The sequence below is a fragment of the Chiloscyllium plagiosum genome, unplaced genomic scaffold (assembly GCF_004010195.1).
Source record: "Chiloscyllium plagiosum isolate BGI_BamShark_2017 unplaced genomic scaffold, ASM401019v2 scaf_4180, whole genome shotgun sequence".
NCBI classification, from domain to species: domain Eukaryota; kingdom Metazoa; phylum Chordata; class Chondrichthyes; order Orectolobiformes; family Hemiscylliidae; genus Chiloscyllium; species Chiloscyllium plagiosum.
This window is the reverse complement of record NW_025213674.1, coordinates 8,699-19,436: the sequence shown is the minus strand read 5'-3', so window position 1 is coordinate 19,436 and position 10,738 is coordinate 8,699. Positions and strand designations below refer to the sequence as shown.

Sequence of the window (10,738 nt, the reverse complement as noted above, 5' to 3'; positions counted from 1 at the left end):
TGTGAGATTATGACGTACACGGGTAAATGTCAAACCACCACAGCACCGACCACCACTCCATCTGAAACTACAACGACAGTCACAGTAACTCCCACATCTACAGAAACCACAAGATGCTCTTGCCACGCCAATGGACAAACATTATCACCTGGTAAGTGTATCAACTCAAATGAAATCTGGTACCATGACAAATTGCATAGGCAAGCTGGGAATCTTGTCTGATGTGTGTCTCCATTAACCTCTCAGAAGTGTGATCAAGAATGCGCCCTAAACTGGCAATTCCAAATTTGTGAATGACTTGTTCCAAGCAGTTGCAGAAAGTGAAAACTTTCTTGTCTTGTTTCATTTCATCAAACAAATGGCATTGCTTTTCTGCTTGACGAACATGTGCAGGTGGTTGTTTCTTTGGGAAGTGAAAGAAGAAAGAAACTAAGTTCAATTTGCACTCACGTTAATGTACTTTGCTCACTTGTCTGTTTACGTCTGCTAACCATTCGTACGCACCATTTAGATGTTTGCCACACCATTTATATCTTATCTCAGCCATTTACCACATCTATTGGACAGCGTTCAAATTGACTTCAGATTTCATAGTTTTTCGCCACGTTTCGTCTTGCAGGATGACATATTCTGATTTTGCAGGAAGATGTTGCAAGGTTTCTTTCGTGCAGTTTGAAATTCCTTTAACTTCGCTCCAGAGATGAGCAACATGGTGAACAAATTCAAGGGCAGATGACTCAAATGCAATGATGCCATATCTAGGTTACATTAGGTTCAGTGCAGTCAGCCAAGTGCATGTTTGCTGTTTGGAATCTGTTCGACCTGTTTGTAAATGAAGCACATCCTGGGAGTTTAGCAACAGTGTAATGAATGTGATATATCCTCTCGAATGACTTTCCTGCCAAAATAGCTGCTTAGAACACACATGACAATTGCCCATAGTTTTAATGTGTAGTCTTCATGCATGGTTATTGCACAGTCATGTTTATTTTGTCATGTTTCCAAATACAGTAGCCACTGTCGTCTATATATTGACAGTAAGGTAAATCAAGTAGCTGTGTGAGAACTCATCATGAGATGCCTGTGTGAGAAACGAAGCTGACTCACTTCAATAATTTCAGTCGGAGACAAGATCTGAATCAGTCGTGTCATTTATTTCACTCTTGCAAGAGGGTATGGTGTCTACTGTCCACAAGGCAGGGTCACACCCACACTGAATTCAACTAGTACACAACATTTATGTAATTTGGTTCCTATTCTTTCATCCCATTGCTCCTCCCCTGTTTACATCTCCCACCTCTCTAAGACCGGCACCGATTACTCTTGTTTATCTCTTGCCTTATCCGTCCTTGTCTGTGACAAAATGCTTATTTCTGTCCTCACAAGGCCGTTTGACCACATCCTGCTGTAGGCCATTGTTAGGTATATCGTCCCTTACTTGTTATGATCTTATGACTTAATGACTTCATGATTGTGGTTTGTTCTTGTTTTTGCAGAAGTGGGAAACAGATGCTTATAACTACTGTTTGTACAGGCATATCTAGCTTAACCCCCTCTCCTCACAGCACCTTATCTCTTTGTCTGTAACATCTACCATTGTTTGCAGGCACATTTCATTCTTGCATGCACATTTTAGCTAATGCAAAATCAATTATGCATTTCCTTCACATAGTTTTCATTCTTGTTGCCTCAGCTCTTGGCTGAAACAATTATACACCGGTGTGAGTTCATTTAACTTGCATAAGCAATTATGATTGCGGAAGTAACACTACTTTGCCTATGTTCCATACCTGTAACATAATTTTCATGACTTTTGTCTTCCAGGACAGGCAGTGGTAACTTCTGTAGGTAAATCAGACCTGTGTAATTTCACGCTCTGTACCAAGAGCTGTGAGATTGTGAAGTACACCGGCAAATGTCACACCACTACAGCACCCACTACAACTCCATCCGAAACTGCAACAACAGTAACAGTAACTCCCTCATCGACAGAAACAACAAGATGCTTTTGCCACGCCAATGGACAAGTATTCTCACCTGGTAAATGAGTTGATTAATTCGACTCTCCAGTATTTTGTCACATTTAACGTTTGGATAATTTACAATTTGTGATCTTAAGTTAAGAAATATGAACAGGCAGGCCAGTTAGATATTCTCTCAATTTCTGCATATCAGAATCTATGTTCCTTTCGCATGACTTGGTTCTCTTTGTCAATTTGTTTTTAATTTTGTGTTCAAGCTACTTAAATGTATTCAGATTTCAGTGAAATGGTCCAGTTTCAATTAATAATATTGTCAACTGCAGCATAATCCCTGTCTGATCTCACATTCTTTTTCTTAAAATTAAGATTTCCTTGAACAGTTTTTCTGTAGGAAGGCATCAGTAGTGCAGTGAAAATATTGCCGATCTTGTTCCTGTTTTCATCTTTTTATGTTGTCCATTGTATTCTTCTTTCTATTTCAGCTCCCAAATTCGCACATTCTCACCAAAAATAATCTGTTTAGCTCTTCTCAAGATCTATATGCTTATGTTTACCGACACTGGTGATGGGTCAGTCAAAGGATGCCTGCAATTCTGAACTGTAAATCTTACTTCCCTTCTTATTGAGGAAAGAAGGGCTTATCAAACGTCTTCAATGACATATACAGCTTGCATGGTTATTTAAAGCTCCCTGTTGACAGATTGGCAGAGGCTTGCTGGACATAAAACTGTACACAATGGCCGTGGGCATCATTCCTGACACTTGCCCTTCTGTCACCTGACGTTGCATACAGATGCAGCGATATCAGCCAACCCAGCCACTCATGCGTGTGCCCTATGAGGCATCTCATTCTCCACCTAATGGTCACTCAAGGGGATCTTCTTGTCACTATTATAGTATTACCCTTGGTGTACTGAGGCCAGGCTCAATATGAATCTTACCCCATTCCCCAACTTGTTCTGCACAGTTCCCTCACCACCTGCGCCCTTGCTCTGGGCCTTCCATCTTGGCTCTGGTGAGACCATGCCTGCTTACCTTCATATCCAGTTCCAGTGTCAACTACTGTTCTAGCTGCAGTCCCAGCATTAACCACCCTCTCAATGATGCTGCAGGAATGAGCAAATTGCCAGCAGTCTCATTTACTGGTTTTCCTTGCCAGCAGGGGACAGAAGACTCATCTTGTTTTACTTAGAGGCTGCCTATGATTGAATGACTACAGCGTTAGTCAGAGAGAGACCAGGCTCAATCCAAACATTTCAGCGTGGAAGGTTGGAATGAAATCCCAGCAGTGTATTTGGATTTTTGTTGCAAACCTACAGCCTAAGATTCTATTATGACACAATCAGACGCATGAAGTCACAGTGTACCTTTAAACAAAACCGCAAATTAATGTAACCTTTCAGAACTGTCAACTTGACAGTTTTATCTTCAAACTGTCAATTTTATCTTCTTTCCAGGGGAGATTGTATACAACTCTCAAGACAAAGAAGGCTGGTGTTTTTATGCATTATGTGCAGAAAACTGCCATATTGTGAAGCACATGAAACCATGTGAAAAAACCACATCACCTCAGCCAACCACACAGTCTCCCACACCAACAACAGTGTCACCAGAAGGTTGCTCAGCTCTGCATCCTCCAAGAGCTGTAAGTAATGGTCATGTTAATCACAGTCACCTATGTGCAATCTATATTGATCATGGTTTAACATGCGTCTTGTGGAAAATTGTTAGGAAAAGCAAGATTATTATTCCCAAGTTGTGGAAGCTGCAAGAATTCACTCTTAGCCTATTATTTGAGTCAGTGACTCATTGAGGAGTATTAATTGTTCATGAACCAATGAAAAGCATCTCAGATACATGTGTCTCCTGTGTACACTACCATAATTGTGTGGAAAATGGGAAAAAGCAAGACAGCAGGAGTGACACACACATCTCCTTCTGTCATGAGTTGGAGGAGCCGGTGTTGGACTGGGGCATGCAAAGTTAAAAATCACATAATACCAGGTTAGAGTTCTACAGGTTTATTTAGAAGCACTGGCTTTCGGAGCGCTGCTCCTTCATCAGGTGGTTGTGGAGTATAAGATCATAAGACACAGAATTTATAGCAAAAGATTACTGTGTGATGTAAAAGAAGGAAGCATATGTAAGGTCTAGACAAGATAGATTGAGTGAATCCTTAGAAAAGTATAAAGGAAGTAGGAGTATACTTAAGAGGGAAATCAGGAGGGCAAAAAGGGGACATGAGATAGCTTTGGCAAATAGAATTAAGGATAATCCAAAGAGCTTTTGCAAATATATTAAGGATAAAAGGGTAACTAGTGAGAGAATATGGCCCCTCAAAGATCAGCAAGGTGGCCTTTGTGTGGAGCCACCAAAAATGGGGGAGATACTAAATGAGTATTTTGCATCAGTATTTACTGTGGAAAAGGATAAGGAAAATATAGACTGTAGGGATATAGATGGTGACATCTTGCGAGATGTCCAGAATACAGAGGGGGAAGTGCTGGATGTCTTGAAACAGGTAAAGGTGGATAAATCCCCAGGACCTGATCAGGTGTAACCAAGAACTCTGTGGGAAGCTAGAGAAGTGATTGCTGGGCCTTTTGCTGAGATATTTGTATCATCGATAGTCTCAGGTGAGGTGCCGGAAGACTGGAGGTTGGCTAATGTGGTGCCACTGTTTAAGAAGGGTGGTAAGGACAAGCCAGGGAACTATAGACCGGTGAGCCTGACCTCGGTGGTGGGCAAGTTGTTGGAGGGAATCCTTAGGAACAGGATATACATGTATTTGGAAAGGCAAGGACTGATTCGGGATAGTCAACATGGCTTTGTGCGTGGGAAATCATGTCTCACAAACTTGATTGAGTTTTTTGAGAAAGTATCAAAGAAGATTGATGAGAGCAGTGCGGTAGATGTGATCTATATGGACTTCAGTAAGGCATTCAACAAGATTCCCTATGGGAGACTTATTAGCAAGGTTAGATCTCACAGAATACAGGAAGAACTGGCCATTTGGATACAGAACTGGCTCAAAGGTCGAAGACAGAGAGTGGTGATGGAGGGTTGTTTTTCAGACTGAAGGCCTGTGACCAGTGGAGTGCCACAAGATTGGTGCTGGGCTCAATGACAACAAAATTGGAGGTATAGTGGACAGCGAAGAGGATTACCTCAAAGTACAACAGGATCTGGACCAGATGGGCCAATGGGCTGAGAAGTGGCAGATGGAGTTTAATTCAGATAAATATGAGGTGCTGCATTTTGGGAAAGCAAATCTTAGCAGGACTTATACACTTAATGGTAAGGTCCTAAGGTGTGTTGCTGAACAAAGAGATCTTGGAGTACAGGTTCATAACTCCTTGAAAGTGGAGTCACAGGTAGATAGGATAGTGAAGAAGGCGTTTAGTATGCTTTCCTTTATTGGTCAGAGTATTGAGTACGGGAGGTGGGAGGTCATGTTGCGGCTGTACAGGACATTGGTTAGGCCACTGTTGGAATATTGCATACAATTCTGGTCTCCTTCCTATCGGAAAGATGTTGTGAAACTTGAAAGCGTTCCGAAAAGATTTACAAGAATGTTGCCAGGGTTGGAGGATTTGAGCTATAGGGAGAGGCTGAACATGCTGGAACTGTTTTCCCTGGAGTGTCGGAGGCTAAGGGGTGACCTTATAGAGGTTTACAAAATTATGAGGGGCATGGATAGGATAAATAAGCAAAGTCTTTTCCCTGGGGTCGGGGAGTCCAGAACTAGAGGGGTTAGGTTTAGGGTGAGAGGGGAAAGATATAAAAGAGACCTACAGGGCAACTTTTTCACGCAGAGGGTGGTGTGTGTATGGAATGAGCTGCCAGAGGAAGTGGTGGAGGCTGGTACAATTGCAACATTTAAGAGGCATTTGGATGGATATATGAATAGGAAGGGTTTGGAGGGATATGGGCCGGGTGCTGGCAGGTAGGACTAGATTGGGTTCGTATATCTGGTCGGCATGGACGCATTGGACTGAAGGGTCCATGCTGTACATCTCTATGGCTCTATGACTCTAACTGAAATAATTTGTTAAGACTTGTTAAGATTTGTTAAGACTTAACAAACAATCCAGGTATTTTTCAATATATAATTCCAGTTACATCACACTGTAAACTTTTGCTATAAATTCTATGTCTTATGATCTTATACTCCACCACCACCTGATGAAGGAGTAGTGCTTTCAGATAAACCTGTTGGACTATAACCTGGTGTTGTGTGACTTTTAACTTTGTACATCTCCTTCTGTCATCAGGAACAACACACAACCAACAAGAAGGACTGGATGCACTCCAGAACCCTGTCCAGACTGGCATTTTTGTCAGCATGTTGGTATTTGTATTGTTTCTAAAACAGTCACCTCCTCTATCATCACCTGAGTAATCCATTCTTAAAATCTTGTTACATATCAGGCAACATCTTGATCCATCATAAATTTCAGTTAATTCAGACATTTGTAAACTCAAATCAGTCCTCTTCTACACAGATTTCCATATAAATCAATATTCCAGACACCACTATCACCATCCCTGGTTATGGCTTGTCCCATCAGCGGGACAGACCCAGCAGAGGTGGTGTCACAGTGGTGTACAGTTTGGAGCAAGTTGCCCATGGAGTCCTCATCATTTATTCCAAATCCCATGAAATCTCAAATCTCCTGCTGATAACTACGTAACAACACCACTATTGATTGAGCTGGTCGAGTCTTGAAGGACACAGCTGGTAAACAGGGACAGTGAGGGAAATCCATCCTTGACCTCATCCTCACTAACCTGCCTGCCACAGATGTATCCATCTATGACAGAATCAGTAGGAGTAAGCACAGCAAAATCCTTGTGGTGACAAAGTTGCAAGGGACGTAGAAATGGACTGTAAAAGATATGATGACAAAATACTTGATTCACATTATTGGGATTGGTCAAAGCCAATGGATTTATGAAAAGATATCATACTTTGCTTTAGTTTTTTTTAAAGCCTGTAACAAGTATAATAAATAAGAATAACCAGTGAATGTGGTATATTAGATTTTCCGGATTTTGATAAGGTCTCCTCATGAGAAATTATTGGGAAAAGTTAAAGCACATGGGACAACAGGTAGTATATTGGCATTTACCGAAAATTCATTGACAGACAGAAACAGAGTCCACATAAATGGATCTTTTTCTAAGTGGCAGGTAGTGACTAGTGATGTACTGCAGGGATCAACGCTTGGGTCCCAGTGATATAAGGTGTATATGCATTTATAAGTTACATGGATCAGAGAACCAAATACAATGCTTCATGTTTGCTGATGACACAAACCAGGTTGGGATTTAGTTGTAAGAAGGATGCAAGGAGGCTTCAAGGTGGTTAAGACAAGTTGAATGAGTGGGTAAATACATGATAGGTGCTGCACAATATGACGAAATATAAGGTATTACAATTTGGTGTGAAAAACAGAAAGGAACAGTATTATTTAAATGGTGAGATATTGGGAAGTGTGAATGTCAATAGGGATCTAAGTGTTCTTGTAGCTCAGTCAGTGAAAATAGACATGCAAATGCAGGAAGCAATTAGGAATGCTAAAGGTATTTTGGCCTTCATTGCAAGAGGATTTGAGTTCAGCAGTAGGAATGTCTTATTATTCAGGGACTTGGTGAGACACACTGGAAGTTTTGTGAACTATTTTGATCACATTACCTAACAGGTCTAGACAGAGTAGGGTACAGAAAGGATGTTTCCCTTGGTTGGAAAAGGGACACAGTCACAAGATACATGATTGGACATTTAGGACTGAGATGAGGAAACATTTATTTGCTCAAAACATAGAGAACCTGTGAAGTTCTCAACCACAGAAGACTGTGAAGGCCAAGTCACTGAATGTATTCAAGAAAGTAATAGATATATCCTTTGATTAGAAAGGTATCAAGGAGCATAGAGAGAAAGAAGGAATATAATATTGAGATCGGGATTTAGCAACGATCATATTGAATGGCAGAACAGTCTCGAAGAGATGAATGGCCTTCTCCTGCTTGTAGTTTCCATGTTTCAATGTAACAATAGAAGCGGGACTGTATTGAACCACAATGTATAATCTAATAGCCCATTTGATATCCCATTCTTTACCATTAAGCCAGGGAATCAATGAAAAGTGCAGATGGAGATGATAGGAGCAGCATACAACATACCTAAAAATGAGACATCAACCTGGTGAAGTTACAAAACAGGACTACTTATATGCCAAAGAGCATAAGCAACAAATGATAGACAGAGTTAAGCAATTCCATAATCAATGGATTAGATCTAAGCTCAGCTGTCATGCTGCATTCAGTTGTCAATAGTGGTGGACAATTAAACAAATCAGTGCTGAAGGAGGCTCCACAAACATCCCCATCCCCAATAATGGTGGAGTGTTGCACATCAGTGCAAAAGATAAGGCTGAAGCATTTGTGACAACCATCTCGGTGTCCTCCAGAGGTTCCCAGCAATTCTTCAGCCAATTTGATTCACTCCACACACTATTAAGAAATAATTGAAAGCACTGGATGCTGCAAATGTGTCCATATTCTAGCAATATGACTGCTGCTACTGAGAATTGCTAGTGAAGGGAGTGATTGTTAAAGGTAATAGATGGGGTGCCAATGAAAAGGGCTGCTTTGTTCTGGATGGTGTCGAACTTCTTGAGTTTTCTTGGATCTGCACTCTTCCAGACAAGTGGGAAGGAGTCCATCAGACTTCTGACTTCTGTCTTGTGCATGGCAGACAGACTTTAGGGAATCAGGAGGTGAGTTGTTTGCTGCAGCATTATTATCTTCTGACACACTATTGCAACCGCAGTATGTGCACGTCTTGTCCAGTTCTGTTTCTGGTTAATAATAATGATGGTTGCTCATGCCTAATTTAGTGATAACATTGAATGTCAAGGGATGATGATTAGATTCTCTCTTGTCCGGATGGTATGATTTGGAGAGGAACTCTATGTATTCCCTGTTTCTCAGTGGTAGTGTTGCAAGGAGCCTTGATGAATTGCTACAGGTTATTTTATAGATAGTACACACTGGTGCAACTGAGCTAGGACTCAAGTCTTTTCCTCATGCCAGTTCCTCCTGGCCCTTAGCTTCTTGATATTTTGAAAATCTATCTCTGTCCTTGTTAAATACTTGAGTTTCCACAACTCTCTGAGGTAAAGAATTTACCACCCTCTGAGAGAAGATTATTTCCTTTAAACTTAATTTTAAATTCCCTGATTCTTTAACTATGTCCCCTGATTTGAGATTCCTCTACTCATGGAAACAGTTAAATTAATGCTTTCTTGTATACTTAGGCTTTATGTTTAATTGAGTTGATAATCACTGAGCGCTTTGATGAATTCTTCCAATTTTGCTTCTGAATAAATCCCAATGCCCCACATATAGGAAGCATTGTTACTAGGTGACTGTATTACGTAATGAATGAGTTAGTGAGAATAAAAAAAGGACCTTGAAAACTAACACAGTCTCCACAAATATAAAAGTACCAAAAAGCAGTTGCTCATTAGCATCACATGTAAATAATTGTCATCTCAATACTGACCTTCAGAACTCCACAAATCACTGGCAGCCATACTTTATCCCTACTCACTGCCTTCTGCCAATCAGCCAATCTTCCATCCATGCCAGTACCTAAGACCATGGACTTCTATTTTATTTAGCAGCCTCCTGTGTGGCACCCTGTCAAAGGCCTTTTGGAAATCTAAATATATCATGTCCACTGGCTCTCCTTTGTCGAACTTGCTTGTTACCTTCTCAAAGAATTGGGAGTGATGATCACCAACAATCTGTCCTGGTTCACCCATGTCGACTCTACGGTCAAAACAGCTCAGTAATGCCTCTACTTCCTCAAGAGGCTAAGGAAATTTGGCCTGTCCATAAAGACTCTTACAATTTTTTATAGATGCACCATAGAAAGCATTCTATTTAGATGCAGCACAACATGATATGGCAACTACTCTTATCAAGACCGAAATAAACTCTGGAGAGTTATGAACACAACTCAGTGCGTACTGCAAACCAGCCTCCCATCCATTGACTTGTCTATACTTCCGGCTGCCTCGGGAAAGCAGTCAACATAATCAAAGACCCTTACCACCCAGTTGCGCTCTTTTATAATCTTGTGTGGGCAAAACATATAAAGGCTTGTATGCATATGCAATCAGATTCAAGAGCAGCTTTTTCCTTACTGTTATCAGACTTTTGAATGGATATCTTTTATGTTCATGTTGATCTCTTTCTGTGCCATCTTGGCAGATGTAAGATTGTATCCTGCACTCTGTGCTTTTACCCTGAGACACTTGTATAGTGCGATCTGCCTGTAAAGTACGTAAGACACCACTTTTCACTGTACCTCAGTTCATGTGACAGTAATAAATCAAACCAAAAGAGTTCTAACAGATTTGTTAGGCATGACCTAGAAATGTGGAACCAGGCCATTCAACCCATGAGCGAATACTGACCCTCCGAAGAGCATCCCACCCAGACCCACCCCATTCCTGTAACCCTGTATTTCCTATGGCGAACCAACCAGTCAGGCCTCTTGCATTGGAGTAAATACAGTTTAATTTATCATTCTTCTCTCATTATCTGCTAAGCTTTTGTCTACCTTGACTGTTTGACTTGCTCCACTTATCAACTGTACCAGCGTCAGTTTTTTCTCTTTTCTCACGATCGCTTTGGGTCCCCCCGCAACCCCACACCACCACCACCCCGTCCTCCTACCACCA

At 41.1% G+C, this 10,738-nt stretch overlaps 1 protein-coding gene across 1 annotated transcript; it reads left to right on the top strand.

Moving 5' to 3' along the window:
* Nucleotides 1-6: 6 nt before the first annotated feature.
* LOC122547691 (cell wall protein DAN4-like) lies at nt 7-3,627 on the top strand (the record flags this gene model as incomplete). The annotated part of the gene is made up of 3 exons (XM_043686289.1): nt 7-151; nt 1,825-2,040; nt 3,440-3,627. Coding segments are annotated over exons 1-3 (546 nt in total), but the record flags the coding sequence as incomplete, so codon positions are not given.
* Between the last annotated feature and the right edge of the window lie 7,111 nt (nt 3,628-10,738).